Below are 26,976 nucleotides of genomic sequence, written 5' to 3'. Positions count from 1 at the left end.
TATCCTTACCAGAGGTGTCATCATCACTGGAGCTTTCCGAACTGTCGAGGGTCAGTGCCTCCAGCTCCAAAGAGGGGTAGAGCCCACCCTTTCTCTCCTTACAAGGGATACTGGACTCCATCAGGGGTATCTCTCCTGTCTTAGGAGGGTGCCTATCCTTCTTTTTTGGGACGTCCTTTTTCTTGCGCGCTCCCAACCTCTCACTCCGTTCAGTTTCTGACATGCTGTCCTGAACTCCCTCGAGAGTAACCTGCCCTTCACTTACTGCTTCCTTACAGTTTTCATCTTCTAAACAGTTTTTAACAACTAGAACAAGGACCATGAAAATCACAGTGAAGATCAGGCCACAAATTTCAGGGGCAGACATACCTCTCTGAACGTACCTCCCTGCAGTTCTGAATCCTCCTCTGAATCGAGGGGTCCTCTGAGGTGCTGATGATGACGAGGTCGAGATTCCCGGGTTTCGGCACCAGATGTCCCGAGCAACCTCCCGCCAGCAGGAAAGACGCGGCACACACAGGATCCTTCTGCAGTAAAGCTTTTATGTGTCTTGAGAGGGAGAGCATAAGCTTACAGATGAAGAGGACCCCGAGGGGGCAAAATCCCAGCCCTTATATATGAAACTGCTCCCCGCCTAGGACGTGGCACCCAACGGTTGGCTGTAGCCCGTCGACCGGTATTGTGTCACAGGTGAGGCAGTGCACAAGGAATGAAAAAAAAATTCTAGCACACTCACAAACCACCTGTTTGTCAGTTGGTCGAGCGGATGTCAGTGCCATCTTGCAATGGCGAATGTGAGGGCAGCTCCTCACAGCCTGAGTGTGGCAGATTCGGCTCCTAAGACTGCCCTGGCGTTACTTCCTGTCTCCATCGTACAAGTTTCAGGTTTGATTAGATGGTATCCCGAGGGAAAGCAGAGAACAGAACAATGAGCAGCACGTCCTTCTCATTTGTCCTTTAAAGCAGAGGACCTTGCTATACCACACTGGCTTGTCCACTAGGTAACCCAGACTACCCTCAGACTTGTGGCAATCCTTCTGTTTTAGCCTCTGAATTACAGAGTGCAGGAATTACAGAGCAGAGACAACCTTGAATAACTCTCAGAATGCTCAAATGAGAGAGAACCACCTTTTGTGTGTGTGTGGGGGGGGATCTGGTGGGAGTGGGCAGCGAGGGGTGAGATGTGGGGGCAGAGCAGTGTTGGAGCTTGAACATGATTGTTACAATGACTCTGCCGCTGCTGTTACAGTCTCGAGTTTCAGCTGTCAACAGTAGTTGCCCCTGGAAGGTGATGTGAGCTTTGTTTCTGAAGGAAATGGCGTGAGGATAGCCATGACATGGCCGGAGCAAGGAAGCAACTGATAAAACCAAGCACCACGGAAGTACCATTTATTCTTTACTATAAAAGGTTAGAAAGATGGAGAAAAAGCACCAACCCAGACACCCACAGCACTGGCTAGATTTTCTTATTTTTAAATACTTTTTTCCCCTTTTGCATTTGTTGGGGTGACCTTCCTCAAACCGTATGAAAATGTGTCTCTGTATTTTCAATTGTTATTTCTGTACCCGCAGAGAGCTAAGTGCTGCCAGGATTTAGGTATTGTCATTTCTATGGCCCAACACTGGGTTTTCTCTTTTGTAAATGTGAGTCTAAGGCCAGCTTGTTCAATACAAGATCCTACTTCAAAGTAAAATAATTTTGTGCATATTATGGGAAATCGCTTTGAAGATAGTAGTAATAGACACTAGGAAACCCATGAGAACTGTATAGTAGTAATCAACATTAAAGACAGAGAAAAGAACATCAATTCCAGAACTGTTTAGGAGATGGGATTTATAGGACTTGGTGATTGCTGGGATTGGGTGGTAAGGGTGACTCCCCAACGTGAATTCTCTGGTGATGAGCGAGATGTGCGTGTTGCCTGAAGGTTTTCTTGCATTCTTTACATTCATAGGGTCTTTCTCCTGTGTGAATTCTCTGGTGTTGGACAAGGGATCCACAGTAACTGAAAGCCTTCCCACAAACATTGCATTCATAGGGCTTCTCCCCAGTGTGAACTCTCTGGTGCTGAGTGAGGGAAGAGTCATTGCTAAAGGCCTTCCCACACTTAATACACTCGTAGGGCTTCTCCCCAGTGTGAACTCGCTGATGCTGAGTGAGGTAGGCAATCTGGCTGAAGGACTTCCTACATTCTTGGCACTTATATGGTTTTTCTCCGGTATGAATTCTCTGATGTTGAGCAAGATGGGAATTTTGGCTGAAGGCCTTCCCACATTCCTTACATTCATAGGGTCTCTCCCCTGTGTGAATTCTCTGATGCAAAGTAAGGTATGCACGAAGCCTAAATGCTTTCCCACAGACCCTACACTCATAAGGTTTCTCTCCAGTGTGAACTCTCTGGTGTTGAGCAATGGATGACCTATTGCTAAAAGCTTTCCCACATTCGATACACTCATAGGGCTTCTCTCCAGTGTGAACTCTCTGGTGTTGAGCAAGGTAAGCAAACTGGCTGAAGGCCTTCCCGCACACCTTACACCCATAAGGCTTTTCTCCAGTGTGAACTCGCCTGTGCTGAACTAGATGTGCATTCTGGCTGAAGGCCTTCCCACATTCCTTACACTCATAGGGTTTTTCTCCAGTGTGAATCCTGTGATGCTGGACAAGATTCGATCTCTGGCTGAAGGCTTTCCCACACTCTCTGCAGGCATAGGGTTTCTCTCCAGAGTGGATTCTCTGATGGAGAGTAAGGGATGAGCTCTGGCTAAAAACCTTCTCACAGCCGTTGCATTTCAGAAGTTTCCTCTTTGTGCAGATGCTCTTGGGCTTAAGAGGCTTCGAGCTTTTGCTCAAGCTTTCCTGGTGTGTGCCTTCTTTGTATGCCTTCTCCTCTTCTGGGCTTGTCTGTCCTGTAGGAAGCAAGGTGTTCTGGTGGAAACTTCCCCAAGATCTGTTATCAATGAAAGCTTCAAAATTGATGTTCTCTTCCTTGAGGCAAGCCTTTAAATTCCCATATTGCCTCTTGAAATGCTGTCCCCAGCTCCATTCTCCCACCGAACTGGGATACTCCAGGCCAAGACTTCTAAGTTCTTCGATTATCTTTCCAGATGACTGTTCTTCATCGAGTTCCTGCTTTGGGATTAATTCTTCAGTCTCATAGACAGACTCCCAGCCTAAAAGTAATGATAAGAAGTGTCTTCTTTATTATGTATCCAGAAAACATGATCATGAGAGTATAGCTGGGAATAGAAGTATGTAAACCTAGTACCAAATAAACCAAACAGAACACTGACTTTTAAAGCTCTGAATAATAAAATAAACTGAAAGTTGGCCATGAGAGCACATGAGGAATGATTAGAGCTTTATGAAAGGGGCTGGAGAGATGGCTCAGTAGTTAGGAGCAATGACTGCTCTTCCAGAGGCCCTAAGTTCAATTCCCAGCAACCACATGGTGCCTCACAGCCATATGTAATGGGAACTGATGCCCTTTTCTGGTGTGTCTGAAGAGAGGAATAGTGTGTTCATATACATTAAATAAATAAATAAATCTTTTTAAAAAAGAGCTTTATGGAAACCAGTAGGAGGTGTCACAGGTGAGAAAGGACTCTGGCTGTGACTGGACTTGGCTATAAGTAAAACTGAAATAATAACCATTTTATTCAAGAACTATAGGGGGGTTATTTAGAGAATGGCACCTAGTCCCACTTGTTCCCAGGCAGCCACCATGTTCCCGCTGCTCCTTGGCTCTGACTGGGGCTCCTGCTAGCTAGATGTGCAGGCCCTGGCACCCACGAGATGCCAGCGTGGGGGTGGGGGATGGGTCTGCCAATCCCCCATGCTGTACCCACAAAGCTTGGCTGAACTCCAGACAATATCTGCCATCCTTACGGTACCCGGTAGAAATGAGACACTTAAAGTTTAATGATTATCTAAAGGATTTATATATTTAGAAATGCTCAACCAACAAGATGCCCACACAATTAGAGTTGTTAGCCAATATCTAACCTTTTGATAGAAGTTGCTACCCAGGACAGCTTTTCACCCATTGGTGGTTCTCGATGGCTGATAGCTTCCTTTTTCTCCTCCCCTTCCTTTATTTCTCCCCTCGCCTTCCTCTTTTTCTTCCCTCCCCTTCTTCTCTTTCTCCTCTCCCCTTCCTCTCTTTTTCCCCTCCCCTTCCTCTCTTTCTCTCCCAGCTCCACCTTCTCTTCTACTGCCTAATCACTGAGCTCCACTGTGAATACAATGTAGCAGAATAAGTATCCTGCTACAAAGAACACTCATTGAAAAATAAGTGTCTTATATCAGATGTTGTTATGGATGCTTTCAGTATCAGGAGACAATGATCACCTGCCTTCATTGATCTTATTTTCTTAGAAGAGACAAAAATAAACAAGGAAATGTTATTGCATGTCAGCAGGTACTAAGTTCTGCAGAAAAGAGAGTGGACAGGCAGTCATGTATCTGTACACAGAGGTCCTCAAGGTTCTAACACAGCATTGGTGATCTATTTACTTATTTTACATTTTGCTTTGTTATAAGTTGTATTTCTACAGAATGATCAACAGATAAAATTTTCTCTTACCTTGTTTAAGAAGTTTATTACATTTTAAATTTTATTTTGTTTGAGTGTGCTAGGCCATGCCATTTGACATTAGGCATTAGGCGGTAACTTGCTAGAGTTGGTTCTCTCCGTCCAGCACTGTTTCTTAACTTAAGAAGTAACTAAATGGCGTTTGTTCTATTTAAACTTCATATATGGGATGGAGAGATGGCTCAAGTGATTACGAGCACTTACTGTTCTTTCAGAGAATCCACGACTGATTCCAAGTATCTAGGATTACTACTGCTCCACCTCCAGGGGATGCAACATCTCTGGCCTCCTCCAGCATTTGTACACATGTACACACACACACACACACACACACACACACACACACGATGGTCATGGACTTCCCCTTTGAGATTGTAAGCCTCAATAAACTGTTTCTCCCATCTATAAGTTACCTTGATCGTGTGTCTCTTCACAGCAATAGAAAAGTAACACACATACACACAATTCAAAAATAAAATAATTTCTAAACTCCATATATGTGATAATGGTTATTTATATGAGTGAGCCTTTTAATAATGATGCACTAAGTTTAATTCAGCATCATTTACTACAACAGTTACCCATGAAAATTTCCTCTCAGAAAACTGAATGTGGACATAACCCTGGCTAAGGCAGTTTGGGATATGGGGTTGGGAGAGGTATTTACAACAAAGAGGTCCTTTGTTTCTCCTCAGGGTTTCCTAGGCCGATCTGCAAATCTTCCCACACCACAAACCTAAGCTTTTACCCTGTTGATCCTCAAATGTTCACTAGCTGCTTACCTTAGCTTTCATTAAAACTGGCATCTTCCCGCTACCCAGAACTCTCTGTCTGCTGCCCTTTCTCTGGGTTTCCCTTATGGCACATTTTCTCTTCACACATGCCTTCTGTAGCGTCTCTGCTCTAGCCTACCAACCGTGTGGTAATCTGTACACATGTGTAACACACGTGTGGTACCTTGGAGTGAGGAAACAGGTAGGAGCAGTGTGGGAAGTGCAACTTAGTAACGTTGGTATTGATTACAGGGACAGAAGAGGATGGGCTGATAGACAAAGTATTGATTAGAGGGACAGAAGAGGATGGACTGATTTGACAGAGAAAGACGAGGCATTTGTAGATACACCACCAACACTAATTGGAGTGAATGGCCGCTGAGTTCACACCATACGAAGCTCAAGGTACTTCAAGAGAATTATTCTAGGTATGACAAAATAAGCGATTAAGCAACTTTTCCAGAATTTCACTATGTGTAAGAATCATGATTTGAATCTTCATTGACTCTAGGGTGGGACTGGAGTTCATCAAATCAGGAAAAGACTATTTAAAAACTAGAAGGGAATTATGGACCTAAGAAGGAGCAGGAGTCAGACAACGGATGAAAGGAGTTCCTGGGAAGAAAGGTTAGAGAGTGAGAGAGACAGGAGTCAGGAGTCCATGAGGATTGTAGCCTAGAGCCCCAATTTCTTTCAGGCCCAAGACATTTGGGAACAGGACACACAAAAGAACAAAGAGACGTTCTCTTGAGTCAGGTCGACTGGTCACATCAGAGGTTGCTGCCTCTATTTCCTCTACACTCACCTGTGGACAAATTGTCTGTCAGCTCTGTCTTCACTGTCCATGGCTCTTTCCCTTGTTCCAACAGGAATATTACACTTGGTTTAGAAAAGCAAAGGCCTGTAAATGTGAAAAGAAATGACTTAGTCACACTGAGGGTGTCTGGTATCAACCACACTGCAGGGCAGGCCCCGTGCCCAGGGGTAGTTGGCCAACACAAAATAATGCAATTTTTACTACAAAATATAGTTTTGTTTCTTTTTGCCTTTTTTTGTCTTACTGATTTTTTAAAAAGATTTATTTATTTATTTATTTAGTTAGTTAGTTAGTTAGTTAATATATGTGAGTACATTGTGGCTGTCTTCAGACACACCAGAAGAGGGCATCAGACCCCATTACAGATGGTTGTGAGCCACCATGTGGTTGCTGAGAATTGAACTCAGGACCTCTGGAAGAGCTGTCAGTGCTCTTAATCACTGAGCCAACTCTCCAGCCCATCTTATTGATCTTTTGCTTGTTTGATTTTTGCTTTTGTGACTCTTGTTGTTGTTGTTCTTAGTTTCTTGATTTTTTTTTTTGAAAAGAGATAAAGTATAAAGTTGATTGGGTATTGAAGATGGGAGAGTCTGGAAGGAGCTGAGGGAGGGGAAAACATAATCAAAATATATTATATGAAAAATAATTAGTGATAAAAGAATATCCGGGGCCGAAGAAATGGCTTAGTCAGAAAGGTACCCATGTAAAAAGCACGGGGGTGCACACCTGTATAATCACAGTTATGAGAGACAGAGACAAACAGACCCTTGAAGCTCACTGGCCAGTAAGCCCAGGAAATCAGTGAGGTCCAGGTTCAATGAGACATCCTGTCTCAAAAAAGGTAGGGCTGGGGCTGGAGAGATGGCTCAGCAGTTAAGAACACTGGCTGCTCACCCTAGAGGTCTTGAGTTCAATTCCCAGCAACCATATGGTGGTTCATAACCATCTGTAACGGGATCTGATGTCCTCTTGTGGTGTGTCTGAAGAGAGTAACAGTGCACTCACATATATAAATAAATAAATATTTTAAAAAGGTAGGGCTAGTGAGATGAGCTACAAGTTAAGGCACTTGCTGAAAAAGCAGGACACATATCGTAGAGAGATCTGACTCCTAGGGACTGTCTTCTGACTGCCATGAACTTGTGCTGATACACAGTAAATGTGTAGAAACTGCTCCTATTCAAAACCATTAAAACAACAACCACCACCAGAGAATATGAAACATTTGGCAAAGGCCAATGATAGGCCTATCTATGCCCAATGCCATGATTCTGCATGATGGCACACACTCACCCAAACTATGCCAATGCTACCAAAATATTCACAGTGACAGTCACGAAGTCCCTCATGAATAAAAGTCCCATTTTATAAGGGGAAGATATCCTTACTGTCTTAGTTAGGGGTACTATTGTTGTGATGAAGCACCATGACCAAGGCAACTTGGTAAGTGTAGTGGTTTGAATAAGAATGGCCCCCAAAGGCTCATGTATGTGAGTGCTTATTCATCTGGGAGTGGCGCTACTTGAGAGGCATTAGGAAGTGCGGCTTTATGGGAGGAAGTGTATCCCTGGGGATGGGTTTTGGGGTTTCAAAAGCTCAAGCCAGGCCAGTGTGTCTCTTCTTTCCTACCACCTGTGGGTCCAGCTATAGAACTCTCAACTTCTCCAGCACCATGTCTGCCTGTGTGCCACCATGATGTCAATGGACTGGACCTCTGAAACTGTAAGCCAGACCTAAATAAATGCTTTCCTTTATAAGTGTTACTGTGGTCATGGTGTTTCTTCACAGCAATAGGAGACAGGGAGAAAAAAGTTTATTTGGCTCACACTTCCACATTGTAGTCCATCCTGAAAGAAGTCAGGACAGGAGCTCAAACAGGGTGAGAACCTGGAAGCAGGAGCTGATGCAGAGGCCATGGAGGGCTGCTGCTTACTGGCTTGCTCCCCATGGCTTTCTCAGCCTGCTTTCTTACAGGACCCAGGACCATCAGCCCAAGGATAGCACCACCCATAATGGGCTGGGCCCTCCCCCATCAGTCACTAATTAAGAAAATATCCTGCAGGTTTGCCTGCAGCCCAATCTTATTCTTAACTGAAGTTCCCTCCTCTCAGATGACTTTAGCTTGTGTCAAGTTGACATAAAACTAGCCAGCACACTCACCCAGAGACACCAAGATTCTGTAGTTCTCCAACATGACACGACTGTACAAATGCCTTTGAGAAGAAGTCAGGCAATCCCATTCCTCTTGGGAGAAGTCTATTGCCACATCTCTGAAGGTCACCAGCTCCTGAAGTGAAAGAAAGAAAGGAAATACCAAGCTTACCCACCAACTCAGCACCAGGCACAGAATACTTCACTATTCAAGCTTCAGCTTCACCAACCATTCTTCTATTCAATTAGGAATATCCAATGAGGGCACTCCCTGATACCACATCCCCAAATGCATCAGCCATGTTCCCTCTCAGGGCCTCTGTATTTCTCAGATCATTCTGAACAGTGCTCCTACCTCAATTCCCTACCGGCCTAGCTATCCTTGCTGTCTGTCTGTCTGTCTGTCTGTCTGTCTGTCTGTCTGTATATGTGTATTTATGACAAATGTACATATGTATGTATGTAAATATGTATGTATGTTTTACGTGTGGGAATGTTTTGCTTGCATACATGTCTGCACACCATGTGCATGTAGAACCCTCAGAGGCCAGAAAAAGTTGTTTGATATCGTGGGACTAGAGTCCCAGATGGTTCTGAGCCACCACGTGGGTGCCAAGAACCAAACACCAGTGCTCTGCAAGTCCAGTAAGTGCTCTTAACCACTGAGATATCTCTCAAGTCTCAAACCAGAGGCGGGCATGTCGAGGTTTGAGCCCAGGCCTTTGCACGTGCTAAGCAAGGGCCCTATCGGTGACTATATCCTCAGCCATGTATTTTATTTTATTTTTTTGAGACAGGGTTTCATGTATCCCAGGCTGGCCCCACATTCTCTGTGTCCCTGGAGATGACCTGGAGATCTTGATTCTCCTGCCTCCACCTCTCAAGTGCTAGGATTACACGTGTGAACTCTCACACCTAGTTTATGAGGTCCTGGGGTTCAGACTCAGGGTTTCATGCACACTAGCCAGATACTCCATCAACAGAACTCCATTTACAGCCTTCTGTTTGCTTCATTTATGGCCTGTCCCTTTCCCCAGGGACTGAAATGTAACACCACAAGGACAGTGCGTTTGCTTCGTCCCTGTTGTGTCCCCAGTGGTACAAAAGTCCAGGCACTCGAGGGATTCAGATACTCACTGGGCAATTTGAATGAATGAATGAATGAATGAATGGTTGAACATTTTAAGATGCTCAAGGGGAAGGGAATGGCCCACTGTTACTTGGCACAGCTGTGAAAATTGTGCATAGACTGGACAGAGCCAATCGCTTTTGTGTACAGAAATGGAAGCTTCGTTCCTAATTTTGCTTCTGCCTCCAGGGGGCAGGGCAGAGTCCTTAAAGATCTGGAGCTGAGTTATGATTCAGTTGCACTCCAGGTTTCTTTATGTGAAAAACCCAAAACAACAACAACAACAACAATAAGCCACACAGACTTTTCCATTCCTTTTTTAAGATTTATTTTTAATTGTGTCTGTGTGCCTGTGTGGTCATGAGTGCAGGTACCTATGAAGGCCAGAAGGGGGCGGCAGAAATCCCCTGGAGCTGGAGTACTGGCAGTTGTGAGCTGCCTGATGGGGACTGGAAACCTCTGCAAGAGCAATCCCTCTGTCCCTCACCCTCTTGCTGGCCTATATGATCAACAAAAACCAACCACAAGGTTGGCTGTAGGCAGCTCAGTGGCCAGAGTGCTTGCCTCCCGTGCCCAAGGCCCAGGGTTTGATTGCCAGTGCTGCATTTTTAAAAAAGCTTAAATCCCAAATTCACAATTAATTTGTCCCCTAACAAATGACGATAATGTACTTAGCCTCTCCACACATAGAGTCAACCAACCGTGATGAAAATGTTGCAGGCAGCCGGGCATGGTAGATGGCAAGAGAATTTCAAGTTTAAGAAGCCTAACACAGTCAAGAGAGGGGATGAAGCCGAGAGCCGAGTTAGGAGACTACAGCCACACCACCCATGGGAGATGACAGTTCAAAATGGTAAAGAAGCCATGTCCTTAGTGGAAAGTAGTCTGATTCTGGCTTTGTTTGCAGGTAGAACAGACTAAGCTCCCTTATGGGACAGGACCACCATGAGCAATGGAGATAAGGACGTCTGTATGAACTCCTTAGTTTCCTTGTTTACTGGCCTGTTCTACCCTTGACTCTCAGCTTATTCTCAGTGAGAGAGATCCTACTCAGGTGAGCATCAGATCACATTACCTCCCACTCTGCAATTTCACTCGAGTGGAAGACAACGTTTGCATCTGAGATAGCTATTCCGTCACAACATGAACATTTTCAGTTAGCAGTTAGAGATGAAAGTCAAGTTCAGGGATGAGAGCTAGCTGGGTGGGGTGATGTGCACCTTTAACGCCAGCACTCGGGAGACAGCGGCAGGTGGTACTTCGTGAATTCAAGGCCTACATGGTCTACACAGTAGGACCCTGTATCCAATAGAGGTAAAAAAAGGTTTAGATGCACAGAGAGTGTTTTAAGCCCTGAGACAAGATGAGATTACTAAAGCAGCCAGGATAAATAAAGGAGGAAGGGGCCCAGAACTAAGTCTGTGGTTCTCGGTGTTACTGGGTTCTTAAAATTTGTTCCTGCATGAATGATGTCTGCCAAGTATCTAGAATTACGCTAGCCTTTACCTTAAATAAGGTGAATAGCATGCCGGGAAGAGGGCATAGTATGTGTGAGAGCATGCACCACACGTGTATATAGGCCTGGGGAGGTGGCTCATAGTTCAGAACGTTGCTGTGTTGTTTCAGAGAATTCAAATTCAGTTCCCGGCAGTCAGGTCACATGGCTCACACAGATAAACACACATACACTTTTAAAAAATCTTTTCAAGCTGGGCATTGGTGGCGCACGCCTTTAATCCCAGTACTTGGGAGGCAGAGGCAGGTGGATTTCTGAGTTTGAGGCCAGCCTGGTCTACAGAGTGAGTTCCAGGACAGCCAGGGCTACACAGAGGAACCCTGACTCAAAAAAAAAAAAAAAAAAAAAAAAAAAAAAAAAGAAAGAAAAAAAGAAAAAAAGGAAATCTTTTCAAAAAGACAGAAATTTACAAATTACGTTTAAAAATTTTTAAGGCAGTGAGCTGACTGAATGACTTTCACACAGAGCGAAAGAAATGAAGATAAAAATCAAGGGAGACAGCCAGGGATTGGAGAATGTAAAGTCCTGTAAACCATTCACCTACCCTGAATGAGTTAGGAATCCCACCGGAGGACTTTTGGAAGCTACACGGTGGATACCCCAAATCATGTCAGCAGCAGGGAAGAATGTCAGCTTGCTTTGAAAGGTGGGAAGGTAATTAAAGGAGAGAGAATACACCAGCTCACCTGGCACGCGGTTTTAAGAAGTCCAACAGCCATTCTTCCTCTCAACTCCTCCTAAGAAATGGTGATCCCAGCCAACTGAGATGGGAAAAGAACAGGACAAACTAGGGTTCCTCTCAGCATCCACATTACCTACCATCTTATGTTTCTTCCTCCTGCTGCAACTTCCCTTAAGTAAACATAGCAATTTGTTTGCATGCAATATAATCCATGCTTAAGTCATTTCCAATTTATTAGTTGGACAGCGAAGTTACAGAGCTTGCAGATGAAGAGATGTGTGATTGTTTAGGTAAAGATACACCTCGCCAGGCAGTGGTGGCACACGCCTTTAATCCCAGCACTTGAAAGGCAGAGGCAGGTGGATTTCTGAGTTCGAGGCCAGCCTGGTCTACAGAGTGAGTTCCAGGACAGCCAGGGCTACACAGAGAAACCTTGTCTCGAAAAACCAAAAAAAAAAAAAGAAAAAAAGAAAAGAAAAGATACACCTCAAATAAATAAGTCACCAAGATTAAATAAATCTAATAGTAATTCAGAAACTCAAAGAAACTCAGTAATATACTATCACCACTCAGCTACCTTGAAAAGACACTGGGTGACAGTTTCAGGACCCTCACATACTCAAAGTCTCAAAAAACGACATTGCCAGCCACGGTCACACACGCCACAGTGAAAGGCCACGGATGTACACGGTGTCAGATGTTCACCCTCTCCTACACCTCCACGTCTCAGACACTCTGGTGCCACAGGCTGGCATCACTAACGGTCTCACATTCTAGTCACAAAGAGGGGGAAAGGGGGGGATAGATTCACTCGCACATCGGGTGACAGTCTCACAGAACTGCAACCACTGTCTTACTCCCAGGGATGCCCAGAGGGCCTGACGACCAGAGAGTCCGGGAGACACGCTGGCCACTCCCCAGCCCACTCCGAACTGCGGGAAGATCTTGCTTCTTCCCTTAAGGCTCTGGAATCTGCTCCACCCGGGCTGCCACACCCGCTGCGGTTAAGTTGAAATCTAGCCTCCGGATAGGAGGGGGGCGGGAAAGAAGCTCCTCTGTTGCCTGGGTTCCCGGAGGACACAAAGGGGCGACAGCCCAGCTCCCGCTGGGGCCATTGGGAAATGTAGTCTGGACAGAAGGGATCGTAGCACCCTGGAGTTCAGCGTGACTGACAAGTCTCAGTCCTAATGTCTCTTACCGCCAAACTACGTGTATGCAGACCACACACGCAAGCAGAACACCCATGCACATAAAATAAACTAAACTGAAAATATGTTTAATTATTTTTACTTTTTATGCATGTGCGTATTTTTGCCCCCATATAGTCTTCATCTGACTCTGTAGTTCATTCAAGCACAGCATTTTTCTTCAGGAAAAATTTCACGATTTTGAGAACAATACCTAACTCTCTTAGTCTTTGAGAGTGTATGTGCATACACATTTCTCTGATCGTAACTGTGGAAAACATGATGTGCTGGGTGAGGCAACCATTTCTGGAATTGTGTGTGTGTGTGTGTGTGATTGTGTTCACAGTATGATATTCATGATGTTTAAATGTGCTGTGATAGAAACAGATTTGTGGAGGATGCAATAGTACGACAAATGTTGAAGGACTGGAATAACGGATATGTTTTTGTGTCTGGAATTCTTCTCTGTGGTATCTGATTAGAAGCCAACACTGTATAGGCTACCTGTGGTGATGGGATTGACAGAAAATAAAAGTTAAAGGTGGAGGTGAGCCTATGAAACAGAAGCGGGCCGATTTCTCTGAGCTTGAGGCCAGTCTGGCCTACATGTCGAGCCATGGCAAATTCAAGACATTTGACAGCAACAATACTAGTCAAGAGAAAGAGAAACAAACTATTGCTTAGAGTTCTATACTCTGTGTGAGATAAAATAATGTTACTTAAACACTATGATATAGAAACTATGTACACTATACTATCTAAAGCAGGGGCTGGAGAGATGGCTTAGGAGTCAAGAGTACTTGTTGCTCTCCCAAAGAGGACCTGTGTTTCAGTCCTAGAACTTTCAGGGAGTAGATCACAATCACTGGCCACTCCGGTTTCTGGGAATCGGATGCCCCCTTCTGGTTTCTCCATGTACTGCACGCACATACTTCAGGCAAAGTACTCAAAATACATGTAGAAATAAATGAACCCTAAAAAAAAACCTTGTTCATTAAAGAATATTATCAAGAAAATAAAAAGGCAACTTACTTCTACAGCATGGATGAAAAGTATTTGTAAAACATATATCTAATAAAGTCCCCCTCCAAAGTGGTGATTATTTTGTTTTGATGGATCCCAGGGTCTTATGCACACAAAGCAAGCACTCTATCGCCTTGGCTGTTAGTATTCTGTCTAAACTCCACCTCCCCAGTTACCTGGCAACAGCCAGGTATGCTCCGCCCCACAGTTACCTGGCAACCGCCAGGTAGGCCTGATCCACTATAAAAGAGGCTGCTTGCCCCCTCCTTACTCTCTTCCTCTCTTCCTCTTCCTCTCTTACTCTCTCTCTTACCCTCTTGCCTCTCTGTCCCCTCCCCCACCTTCCTCTCTCTCCACGTGGTCATGGCCGGTCTCTACTTCTCTTCTCTCTTCCACCTTCCTCTCCCCACCTTTGCCTATCTCCTGAATAAACCTCCTCCCCCTTGGAACCGCGTGGTCTGGAGTGGTCTGTTCTGAGCTGCGGTCGGATTTCTTAAAAGAACTAACATTGGCTACATCCCCAATTCCTGCTAAGAATTGAAATATATGAAAAACTCCAGCTAATGGGACAATCAAAGGCAAATTTTAAAAATGAGTAAAGATTTTGTAGAGACGTTTTTCAAAGATGTGCAGTGTCTAGCAAGCAGCTGAAAAGTCGCCCAATATCATTTGTAATTGGATTATTAAATGATGAACGTTGTGAGGAGCACAGGGAAGGATGGAGAGAGAACGGCTAACTGGTACAAGGGTCTAGTAAATCGCTCTGTTTCCTTAGGATCTAGTTCGTATGCAGACATTGCCCAGCAATCGCGTACAATCCTAGGTCATCAGTCCAGTAACACTATAGAACAAGGAGTCTACTCCTATAGACAAAAGCATGTTTCTGACAAAACTGGACTTTCGCAATGCAACGTTGTTGAGAACCACGGTCATAAAAGTGGTTGCAAATTCACACAGTCTTAAACGTCACTAAACCTCAAGGTTACTTAACACCATAAACTCCATACCCTGAGCCTATAGTCTAGTTCTCTCAGACACACGTATTCATGTAACTCCTCCTTCTGCCCGCTACCAAGAGTTTGTGACTCCGGAGGACACATGATGGGGACACATTCCCATCATAAAGAGGTAGACAATCGCTGGAGACAGCCCTGATCCAAGGGAACTAAACAAACTCAGCCGTGCTTCCTTCCTAGCTCAGACTCCTTAACCCTGAGATTCTCAGAGCCAACGTCCAGTTTTTCATTTGGGTGAGCACAGGTCTCGGGCCGCGAAGGGCTCTGGGAAATGTAGTTCAAAGCAAGAAAGCAGCGGATCCTTTCGGATTCTTCTCAGTTGCAAGTTGCACCCCCAGGCTGTGAATGCTAGGCCGTGGGGAAGCTGCTGCTACAAAACCCGCCCTTGCCCAAGCCGATCCCCCTGCCGCAGCGCCGCGCCCTTACTTGAGCCGTGGCCACTCTCCCGGCTCGCACACAGAAGGCCAGACCCGTCCGGCGAGCCGCGGGGCCCTCTGGGAAGTGCTACTCTGCGTCTAACGGACCCAGGTTTGTGGAGCTTCAACCCTAGCGTTGCGGCACCGTGCTGTAGCCCGGGGCTGTGCGGCTTGGGCGGCGTCGGGGTGTGGGATCGCGACCGGTGGCCGGGCTTGGCGGTGAGTCCCCGGAAGCCGTGAGACCGGAGGCCGGGACTCTTTGTGCTGGGTGGGAGCCGGGGCCCTGTAGAGCCGCCGCGGGTGTGGATGGAGGACGGGATGCCCGCGGTTTGCAACGGCCGTGATGTGACTGTAATTTGCTCATCCTCCTTTATGTGCCTTTACGAACATGGGTGCGCATGTGATGACTGAGATAATGAATGAATGAATTAATGAAAAACTCTATGGGTGGAAGTTAGGTGGGTAGGATTGTGTGGAGATGTGTGAAGACCCCGTTTGAACCAGAGTGCTACCTTTACCGTTTATAATAATTGAAAATATTTTTATATGAAACATCAGTATCCCCAGTACTTGACTATTTTTTGTGTATTGACAAGCTGTCCTGTGCACATGACAGGCGAAATTCATTTGCCTTGCTGCCCTAACTCCACTCCTCAAATAGCAAGATACAGAAAAACCCAAAGACTAAAAATTATTCAGTTCTACTAGTCATGCAGCTCCTGGCAAATTTACTTCTTCACACTCGTGAGTGTGTACACATGCGTTTATGTGCTCATATAAAGAGCATGGCGGCTTAAAAGAGGAGTAACATCATATATACAGTTCTGTAACTTACGGCTCTTACTTAACAATTGATATGGTTAACATATTGACATCAACAATTACAAATGTATACCATTTAAACACACACACATATATGCATCTGTCTTCTGAATAATTTCTGATTTCAACCTCTTGAAGTTATAAACCAAGTTCATGAAGAGCCGCTGGGAAGTGCTGTGATGTACCCTGTTTCCTCCCTCCCACCTTGCCTTGTTTCCTCCCTTCCTGGGGGTAGCCTTTTAGAAGTGGAATTGATATGCTAACAAGCATATCCTTTTAAAAGCCTCCCTAAATCTAAACAATTGTTCCCAGTGCTAGATTCTAACATCTACAATATTACTGAAATAATCAATACATATCTTTTAATATTTCAGTAATATTGGAATAGAGATGCACCCTAGATAGCAATGAATACTATAAGTAACAGTAACCTTTACCTTTATAGTTATAAAATAAAATTTAGGTTGCAGTGAGAGACCAAATCTTTTGGGTTCAGACTCCATCTTAGAGAACCTGACCTAAGGTTGAACTTCAAGTTAACTAACAGGCTGGTAGCTAGCATCAGTTTCCAGGCTATCCCCCAAGGAGACCTGTATCTACCAGTTTCCAGGTTACCACCCCACCCCCAACTAAACCTGCATCTCGCACCAGATTCTAGGTTATTCCCCAACAAATCTGCACCCCCAGGTTGTAAGCCTGCCCCTAACACTTCACTTCCTAACAACCACCAATCAGGAGGAAAACAGAAGTCAAGTTTATGGTTTGGCTCCCAGCACCAGCCAATTATGTTAAAGGCCATAATGGACCCCCAAAGAGATGTGTAAATGCTTGGGGGGAGGGGAGGACTAGGCTCAGGGTTCCGCCTATCTGCTCTGCCAGGGTTGGCAGGGAGCGCAAGCTCGAGACCCTCACGCGACTGCGCGGTTGCATCAGCTCCTGCTCCTTGGTGGTCTTTTTGGGGTTTACGAAGGCCTCATAGCACAACAGCAGTCCTTCTTACCAAAACCAAGCATTTAAATAAAGATCTCCTTCGTGATTTGTTTTCTAACGCGGTGCTCTGTTTTCAGCTTTGATTTTCAGAGTTCTTCCTGCGCTGAGGAACCTTTGATAAACTCAATGTTTGTTGAATGTGGGATGCATATCAGTCAGTTGTCGGTGCGTGGGATATAGCGGCGAACAAAAGAAGCAGCCCCCTCTCCCCAGCTATCACGATGCTTACATTGCCGAGGACCAGATAATAAACCAAGTTAAGTAAACTGTGGCCGTCAGCAGCAACAGTGCTGAACCGGTTCACCTGCAAGAGAGGCTGAGAATAGGGAAACCGGCGGGAAGAGATGAAGCCAGGACAAAGTTCTCTGATCAAGGCTCCAAGTTTAATAATTTGCTTTCACAGATAAAGGGGAAGCCCCATCCCCCAGAGTCTCTTCTCGGTTCAGCCCAGGGGCTGGGCAAGGAGATAGCAGCCAGAAGGTGTCAAGGCTAGCTCAGCAGGCAGTCCATTCTTCTTAGCTCAGGTAGCAGGCTCCAAGGTGAGAAGGCTGGTAATGCAACGCATCTCCTAGGTCCCACTGTTGCTTGGTCTATTGTGGTAAATGACTTTGCAGGCCTGCTCAGGCCTGGGGGAAGGGCACAGTAAACATGAAGTATATCAGATGCTGAAAAATACTTAGGAAAAAAAAGTCAAAATAGGAGGCTATTTAGAATTAGAGATGGGAAGTAGACAGAGGGAGGGCCAGGGAAGACAGAAAGGAAGGGATAGATGACTTGAGGAACAGAGGGGATGAGGTACATGCAATCGAGGTACGTGTACAACTGAGGAAGATTATTCCATACAGGGAGAATGGAGTTGTCAGGGTGTTGACGTTTTCATGCCTGTTCGGATGAACACACTGGCAGTGGCTGAAACAGCCAAGGAGGGGGAAGGCCAGTGTGTGTGGGAGAGCAGAGGAAGCCTTGAGTGAGATGGGAGGTATTTTGAACATGTGACTAATAATATATCTGTGCAAAAGGAATGAAGAAGGCGTGGGGCAGGGTGAGGGAGGGAGCAGAAAGACTAATTAGGAGAATCTTGGAATAGTCAGGGGAAATACTCTGGAGATCGGGACCAGCAGTAGTAAGTGACAGGCGGTACACTGTAACAAGATGGCATGGTGTTTATTCATATATTGCAAATGTAAGTTAATAATTTGATTCTTTTTTTGGTTGATTTTGTTTGTTATTTGAGACAGGCTTTCCCAGTGTAGCTTTGGCTGTCCTAGAACTCATTCTGTAGACCAGGCTGGCCTAGAACTCAGAGATCGCCTGCCTCTGCTTCCCGAGTGCTGGGATTAAAGGTGAAAATGAGGAGGAGAAAATGAGATTCTGGTTTGGGATATAGTATGTGCAGTGTGATATGATATGCTCGTTCAGATTGAAATGTCACATTGGCAGTTGTATATACAAGGGTGACGTTCAGGAGACCTGGGATGGGTAATTACCATCATAAATGATACTGAAAACAGAAGCATGAATGAGATCACTTAAGACAGAAAAGGGAGCGGTAAAAGACGCTCTGGGGGTCACTCTAATATGACATCGTCTGTCGGGTAGTGGAGAATCAGAAAAATGGCTGACATAGACTAGAACAGTCGGAGGAAACTACGTCAATGTGTTACCCTCAACACAAGGAACAAGTCTGTTGTAATGAAAACGGTGTCATTATACAGAGAGGGCACAGAAGACTGAGAAAGAGGATCCATTGAATTGTCTTGGAAAACAAGTTTGGTGGATTATGGAGCCAAGGAGAGAAGAAAGACTGAAGAGATCAAATCCAGACAGCTCTTAATAAATCCAGACACCCTGACACACATATGAATGCACCAGAAAGGTAAATGTGATCAAAATATACTGGATGAAATTCTCAGAACTAAGCAGAAAGGAGAGAGATAAATGTATGTCCTCATATAGTCAGCTTCCATAGGATCAGAGGGCAGAGTGCCTTCCCTTGGGAGATGATCATGCTAATAGGGGAGAGGGGAAGGAGGGGGAGGAGGACGGGGAGGAGCAGAAATTAACTAACGGGGGACAACAGACAGGCAGCCAAGCAGCTGTGTTGGTGAGAGCTTGTAAACTCTTTCCATACTCCTTCAACTTCATAGTGACTAGCCTGCAGGAAGCCCAGCCTGTCTGAGCAGAGAGACTGGAAAGAGGTGTTAAGGCTTTGAAGAGAAATAAAAACAACAAACACAAAACCACATCAGCACTTGAAGCAAGCAGGAATAACATGAAAGAGAGGCAAGGAAGTCTTCAGTTAAAATGAATTGATATTTTTATTGTGGGTTTTTGAAAATGCTTTATCTTGTAGCAGGGTGTGGTGGTGTACACCTTTAATCTCAGCACTGGGAAGGCAGAGGCAGGAAGATCTCTGTGAGTTTAGAGCCAGCTTGGTCTACAGAGTGAGTTCCAGGACAGCCAGGGCTACACAGAGAAACCCTGTCTCAAAACAAAACAAAACAACCAACAACAACAAAAAAAATTAATGAGGGAATTGTTTTCTTTAGGATACTTCAGTTAGTAATAGCAGAAGAAATGACAGTGACAATCTGTCACTTTTTTCTTTTGAGAAATAGTCTTGCCATGTAGCCCAGGCCAGCCTCAAACTGGTCACCTGCAAGTCTCCATCACATCCAGATTTGTTCTGTTTCCAAGACTCCTGACAACTGAAAGTGTAAACTCTCATTTTGTCCCCTTACGCCAGCCCCTTCCCAGCTCCAGCAGTCTTCTTTGTTTTTCATCGCTTTCCTAGTCTCATTTCCTGGGATTTGCTCAGTTCAAAACTGGCAATCTGGGCTGCAGAGGTAGCTCAGTGAGGAAGGTCACTTGTCACTTCTGCAGAGAACCCACGTTGGGGTCCCAGCTGTTACACAGCTAGCAACTGCCTATGACTTTAGTTCCAGAGGATGCAAGGATACTGCACGCACATGCACAGACACGCATGCAGACAAAATACTCATACACATAAATAAAATAAATAAAAATAAACTGTTCCCCCCCTTCCTTCCCAGAGACAGGGTTTTCCGAGTAGCCCTGGCTGTCTTGGAATTCACTCTATAGAACAGATTCTACAGACTACCTGCCTCTGCCTCCCAAGTGCTGGGATTAAAAGTATGTGTCATCACGGCACAGCAAACATTATGTTTATCCATGTGTGTGTTTTTGTGTGTACTATGTATGTAAGTGCCTGCAGGGGCCAGAGGTAGGTGTCCAAGCCATCCTGTAGGTTCAGGGAACTGAACCTGGGTCCTTTGCAAAAGTACATGCTTTTAACCACTGTGACATCTCTCCAGCCTCAAACCCAAACCCAAGGGCTCAGGATGACAACTCTCCACAACTTCTTCCTGCTGAATAGGGGTAATGAAAATTCTTTAAAGGGTTGGGGAGGAGTAGGAAAAATAAAAAAATTGGTTAGACTTAAGAGAGCTAACTTTACATGTTATCCACTATCTGTATGCTTTAGAAGGCTCGGGGCTTGATTGAATTTTTGACTGGATCTGTTTGAAAGGTTGGATGACATGAGATCATCTGGAATGAGTAGTAATTTCTGAAACTGTTCTGGAAGCAAGTCTCTGAACAGCATCAGGAAGCAGGGGGCTGGAATAGTAGTTCAGTTTAGCATCTCCGAGGATGAATCTTGCCAAAGCTGTACATTCTGTAAAATATGAATCTCACAACCAGAATTTTAGTACTGTTATTATAGATTGTGCAAGGTGCACAGATCAGTTAAGGATAAATTTTTGTTCTTTGTTTGAGCAGATGAAAGGCAATTGTCTTTTTATGAGTTAATTTGATTACCACCATGACCAACCAGACAACTTTATCATTCCTTGAGGGACAGTATGCTTGATGAATTCCCTCAGTTTTCCTTTGAGAAAGTTTTTTTTTATGTCTTTCACTGTTGAAAGGTTAATTATGTAAATTACAAAGGTAATTATGTAATTATGTAATTACAATTAATATCCAGTCGATCATATTTGTCAATTAGATAAAGTACTCTACCATCTATCCTAACTAAAGAATTTACAATTCTATTCTTAAATTATGTTCTGATTTTAACTTGTATTACCATCTGAAAAACATCCTCTTAAATCAATATCAACTTCCTCAATGCTAAACAACTTAAGTTTGATTATGAGACTGTCTTCAATCCTGTCAGAAACCCAAGAACGAAATAAATATTACCTGAGTATATAGGAAGCACAAAACATAACTTACAAAACTTAAATAAATTGTAATGACAGCTGACTACATGGACAGTCCCCTATTCTTCAAAATGTTAGAACATCTGTCTTCAGTCTTCTGGCCCAGGATCATATGACAGATCGCAAATGAAGCAGGAACTATGAAGGACTACCTTACTCTGTCTTGGCAGAGTTAAGTTGTCAACTATTCCACATTGTATGTCCTTTCTTGGACAGTATTTTTTTTTTTTTGCCTGTAGATGGATAGGACAATTTTTGTCCAGTGGCTACCTTGCTGTAACTAGATCAACTCCATATGGAGGGTTTTTTTTTTTTTTTTTTTTTTTTTTTGTTGTTGTTTTGCTTTGTTTTGTATAGAGTTTATTCAGGATATGGGGAGGGGAGTTAAGAGGGCAGTAGAGGCAGAGACAGAGAGAGTAGAGAAGTAGAGGAGTAGAGGCCAGTCATAAGCACGTGGAGAGGAATGGGGAGAAGGGATTGAGGGGACAGAGTGGGAGCAAGAAGGCAAGAGAGCCCCATATTGAGGCTTTGATTCTCAGTTCTTTAAATTGTGAAGGGGGTTCTGTCAGGAGCAGACATGTCTCATAGTCAAATGATCTTTAGTAATGATATAACATTAAAGAGATATGTCATATTCTCTGGATTTCTGATGGTTTTGAAGACTATCTATCTACGTAAAGTATATCTGAACTGTTAAACCTTAACTACTCTTAGCTATTTCTATTTGAATAATATTCAAGACACTTTATTATAATTAAATCAGAATCTAATATAACCATGAGTTTACTATTTGGCCCTTAATTATGTTACTTAGTCATCTTAAACAGTTTGTAATAGTAGGTATTAGAAGAACTGGGCCAAAGCCTTGTTTTTTTTTTTTTTTTTTTTTTTTGGTTTTTTGAGACAGGGTTTCTCTGTGTAGTCCTGGCTGTCCTGGAACTCACTCTGTAGACCAGGCTGGCCTCGAACTCAGAAATCCACCTGCCTCTGCCTCCCAAGTGCTGGGATTAAAGGCGTGCGCCACCACCGCCCGGCAAAGCCTTGTATTCTTAAATGAGTTGCATAGGCACAATGCCTATATAAGAGTAACAACATTAATTTCAAATTTTGTATCAATATAAGAAATTTAGTCAGGCAGTAGTGGCACACGCCTTTAATCCCAGCATTTGGGTGGCAGAGGCAGGCGATTTCTGAGTTCAAGGCCAGCCTGGTCTCCAGAGTGAGTTCCAGGACAGCCAGGGCTACACAGAGAAACCCTGTCTCAAAAACAAAAACAAAAACAAAAACAAAAACAAAAAAAAATGTATACCAATGGAAACCTTAAATTTGTATCAATATATGAATTCTGTACCTATGTAAGAAACTATAACTTAAATTTTGCATCAATTACAAAGATTTCTACCAATGTAAAATTGTGGCTACACAATGCTTTGTTCAAGAATAAAATTAGTAACCATCCTATCTATTTTCTCCCTGTTCAAAATTATGATCATTTCCAAATTACCCCCTAAAATGGCAACTATCTATAATTTGTAAAATAACTTTAACCAGACACTCAAACCCAAGGGATCAGGATGACAACTCTCCACAACTTCTTCCTGGCCAATAGGGGTGATAAGGAATTCTTTAAAGGGGTAGGGAGAGGTAGGAAAATTAGAAAAATTGATTAGACTTAAGAAAGCTAAATGTAGCATCTGTTATCCAGTCTCTGTATCCTTAGAAGGATCAGGGCTTGACTGAACTTCTGACTGGATCTGTCTGAAAGGTTGGATGAAGTGAGATCATTTGGAATCAGTAGCAATTCCTGAGCTGTTCTGGAAGCAAGGGTGTGGACGGCATCAGGAAGCAGGGGGCTGGAACAGCAGGTCCGTTCAGCGTCTCTGAGGATGAATCTCGTCAGAGCTGTGCATTCTGCAACATAAGAGTCTAACAACCTGTTGGGGCCCAAGCTCTGTTCGGGCGCCAAAATAATGTTGGGGTCCACACTAGCCCCACGTTGGGGCGGCCAAAATAAATGTTGCAGCCCAGGCAAAATGTTGAGGCCCTGGCCGACCCACGTTTGGGTGGCCACTGTATCCCGGCCCAAGCTGCTGCTCTGGTCTACGGGTCGGGCTTCAGCAAGAGGGAGGGTGAGGGCAGACTCGAAGAATGGAGACCAGACAGGGTGTGATTCAATCCCGTTTATTCTTCAGTCTCTCTTCCTCTAAGTGTCTCCTGTCTGATTCTCCCTCTATAGTCTGATCTCTACTGTCTGCCTCTGCCTTTTATATGTCTTACTTCTAAGCCACGCCTCTAAGTTACACCTTTAATCATGCCCTTAGGTCTTGTCTCTAACTCTGATCTCTATACTTCTAAGTCATACTCTTAAATCACACACCTTTAATCTCACACACCTTTAATCTCACACACCCAAGGTATCTAAACCAAGATTATCAGAGTGTGCTCAGCTGTTGTAGGCTAATGTAATCCAAGTCTCATGTCAGGGTATATGGCTCAAGATGGCTGCAAAGCTGATAGCCGCTTTCTGCTAAAAGTCGGCCCCCAACAACAACCAAAATTTTAGTACTATTAAGATATTCGTATGGATTTTGCAAGATGCACAGATCAGTTAAGGATGAAATTTTGTTCCTTGTTTGGGCAGGTGAAAGACAACTATCCTTTAATGAGTTAATTTGATCAATAGCCAATTATAATAAATCTTCATTCGTGCCATATGAAGGATGGTATGAATCTTAAGGATTCTGTAACCAACAAGATTTATTGTGTAATTTTAGCTGAAGTTTGGCTAGAGACATTTTTATGTCTACACTAGTTATTAGGCTGGTCCCATGTGGAGGGATCAGCAAATCACATTGCCTGTCCTGTTTGATTTGCTTGAATATTTCTTTTCTGTAGCCAAGATCTTCAGAGGATCTACCTCTGTCATGTCTGATCCATATCACTCTGGAAGGGGTCCAGAGCTTTTTCTCCTTTCCTGTCAACACAGATACAGAGCCTTGCTCCCAAAATAGCATGTCCTTGGTCCAGTAACCAGAAATCATTAAAGGTATAGCTTTAATTAATTTAATAGCGTGTCCTGTCTCCCAGAGGAATTTTAGTATAACCACCAAACTCATAACCACACTCGTTTTGATAATTAAAACAATTCAAGCTGGGCGGTGGTGGTGCACGCCTTTAATCCCAGCACTTGGGAGGCAGAGGCAGGTGAATCTCTAAGTTCCAGGCCAGCCTGGTCTGCAGAGCAAGTTTCAGGAGAGCCAGGGCTATACAGAGAAACCCTGTCTTGAAAAAAACAAAATAAAAATGAGTACAAATTGAGGGGAGTTTGAGTAAAATACACACAAGTTCTTAACAAAACCTCGAGGAAAGGAAGGCTATAGGTAAGCTACTTATGAAACATATCCCTCACTTTTAACCTCTCATCCAAAGGGACCATTGTGCAGTCTGGCTAATGTGTTCTCTTTCCTAATGTTCAGCCAATATAGATGGAGCTTCCTCCTCACATGCAGGGACTCTAAGTGTCCCCTAAGAGCAAGAGAAAGCTTGTGGACAAACGCCAGTTCCTTCATTGTAGACTTTGTTCTGAAAAAGTGTATTTCTGTTTATTGTGCACGGTGTGTGTGAGTCAGTGGGTAGTGGATGGGTGGGTGGGATATGTCTCATACTGTAGCCAGGGTGGCCTTGACTTTATAGAGACCTTCCTGCCCCGGCCTCCCAAGTGCTGAGAATACAGGTGTATGACACCACTCTCGCTTGACATAAATATTAATAAAGCACAAATACATATGTTTATGTGCATGCACGGTATTCTAAGATAGCTACATGCAGTCAAGTAAGATGCAAGCCCCCTTTCTGCCCCAGTCCTGTTCCTCTTCTGCTGAGGCCTTGCTGTTTCTCTGCCTCTTGCTGATTGGGAATCTGTGGGTTCTATTTAGGTTTGAATGGTGTTGAGTCTTCATGTAAGTATGAGAAAGCCTGCTTCTTAATGTGGATGATGATCAAGTTTTATAATCACTACTTGAGAAAAGTTTTCAAAACTATAAGCAAAGGTATGGTAGAGGGGCTGGAGAGATGGCTCAGCGGTTAAGAGCACTGACTGCTCTTCCAGAGGTCCTGAGTTCAATTCCCAGCAACCACATGGTGGCTCACAACCATCTGTAATGAGATCTGGTGCCCTCTTCTGGTGTCTGAAGACAGCTACAGTGAACTCACATACATAAATAAATAAATCTTAAAAAAAAAAAAAAAGGGTATGGTAGAAAGCTATCATCTTTGGTCTCATTAGAATACCTGTAAGAGAACTTAAGAAGTTTAGACTAGAAAAGCGAGGGGGTGGGGGAGCAGCTTAAATTTACATGGCCGAGAGTTTGTAGTGTGTTAAAAGATGATGAGCTACAAAAGCCCTTGGCATAGACTAGGAGGCAGAACCTAAATTGACTTTCCAAGATGAAAAGAGCTGGCCAGCCCGGGTGGCGCACGCCTTTAATCCCAGCACTTGGGAGGCAGAGGCAAGCGGATTTCTGAGTTCGAGGCCAGCCTGGTCTACAGAGTGAGTTCCAGGACAGCCAGGGCTACACAGAGAAACCCTGTCTTGAAAAACCACAAAGAAAAGAAAAAAAGAAAAGAGCTGAATTCTTTCCATTTTGGAAGCCTGAGGAAATACAGTGGGACGTGGCAGGTCCAGTACAGAACAGCCGAGTGGGCAGGGCTACAAAGAGGACCAGATTTGGCCTTAATTGTTGGAATTGTGGGCCTTCCCTCACCATATGCAGACACTGCTTCCTCTGTGCAAGGAAATCAAACTATGCGTGTGAGTACCAGTGCTCCTTTCTCTGAAGCATAAAATAAGTCTGGGCATACGACAACTGGTCAGGTTCAGCAGTGCGGGTGGTGACCTCAATTGTCAACCTTGATAAGACCTGGAGTCCCTGGGCACAGACATCTCAGTATGCTTCGGGGGTTGCCTTGATTAGGTTAATTGATCTGTGTCCATTACATGGCACCATTCTTTATACAAATGAGAAAGTGCTGAGCACAAACCCCATAGGTCTCTGCTTCTTGACTGGATGTAGTGTGACCAGAGCCTCTGTAAGCTCCCGCCACTGTGACTTCCCCACAATGGTGGGCTGTTAAAATTGGATGTTCTATGCCCACCCCAGGTCTGAATAAAGACAACGGAGACTTATATTTATTATGAATGCTTAAGGCCCATACTTAGGCTTTTTTCCTACTAGCTCTTACATCTTAAATTAACCCATATATATTAATCTATGTTCGGCCACACGGCTCATTAGTTACCTCTCCTTCAGTTCCAACATCTGTTCATTCTTCCATGTCTGGCTGGTGAATCCCCCCATGCGAGGCTTTCCCAGAGTTCCTGCCTATTTTCTCCTCCTTTGCTATAGGCTCAGCCTTTTATTAAACCAATCAGAAGGTGGGAGGGAGTGTTTACAAACTATGATGTATCCATTAGCATAACAACACCAGAGTCAATTGCACTCAACTGCTAGCACAGAAGTCAGCATTCGAATAATATAAAGACAACCTTTACACAGTACACACACACACACACACACACACACACAATCACCCCAACAGATTGCAGTAGCTTTAAC

At 44.2% G+C, this 26,976-nt stretch overlaps 2 protein-coding genes across 13 annotated transcripts in view; one reads left to right on the top strand and one right to left on the bottom strand.

Moving 5' to 3' along the window:
- Window positions 1–459: 459 nt before the first annotated feature.
- On the bottom strand, window positions 460–15,415 carry LOC143433690 (uncharacterized). 5 transcript variants are annotated; one of them, XM_076931470.1, is made up of 5 exons: window positions 15,313–15,415; window positions 11,665–11,739; window positions 8,343–8,469; window positions 6,171–6,266; window positions 460–3,171 (listed from the first exon to the last, which is right to left on the bottom strand). In XM_076931470.1, exons 2-5 carry the CDS (start codon window positions 11,695–11,697, stop codon window positions 1,835–1,837), a joined length of 1,593 nt encoding a protein of 530 aa, XP_076787585.1. In that variant the 5' UTR covers window positions 11,698–11,739; window positions 15,313–15,415; the 3' UTR covers window positions 460–1,834. The 5 variants fall into 5 exon arrangements, with proteins under 5 accessions (XP_076787585.1, XP_076787573.1, XP_034353453.1 ...); XM_076931458.1 differs by lacking the exon at window positions 15,313–15,415 and adding an exon at window positions 13,880–14,027; XM_034497562.2 differs by lacking the exon at window positions 15,313–15,415 and adding an exon at window positions 12,238–12,903.
- The window catches only part of Znf569 (zinc finger protein 569), a 28,660-nt gene continuing 16,961 nt past the window's right edge, over window positions 15,278–26,976 (top strand). For 2 of the 8 annotated variants that reach the window (XM_076931369.1, XM_076931351.1), the window contains exons 1-3: window positions 15,399–15,521; window positions 17,192–17,375; window positions 18,830–18,990. The gene's annotated coding sequence lies outside the window, so the exon portion shown is untranslated. Of the gene's footprint in view, window positions 15,522–17,191; window positions 18,991–26,976 lie in introns of all 8 variants that reach the window. The other 6 variants (XM_076931359.1, XM_076931334.1, XM_076931340.1 and 3 more) reach the window with 5 other exon arrangements.

Source organism: Arvicanthis niloticus, chromosome 1 (assembly GCF_011762505.2).
Source record: "Arvicanthis niloticus isolate mArvNil1 chromosome 1, mArvNil1.pat.X, whole genome shotgun sequence".
Classification (NCBI taxonomy): Eukaryota; Metazoa; Chordata; class Mammalia; order Rodentia; family Muridae; genus Arvicanthis; species Arvicanthis niloticus.
Note: the sequence above shows the minus strand (reverse complement) of the source record. Positions and strands in the feature narration are given on the sequence as shown.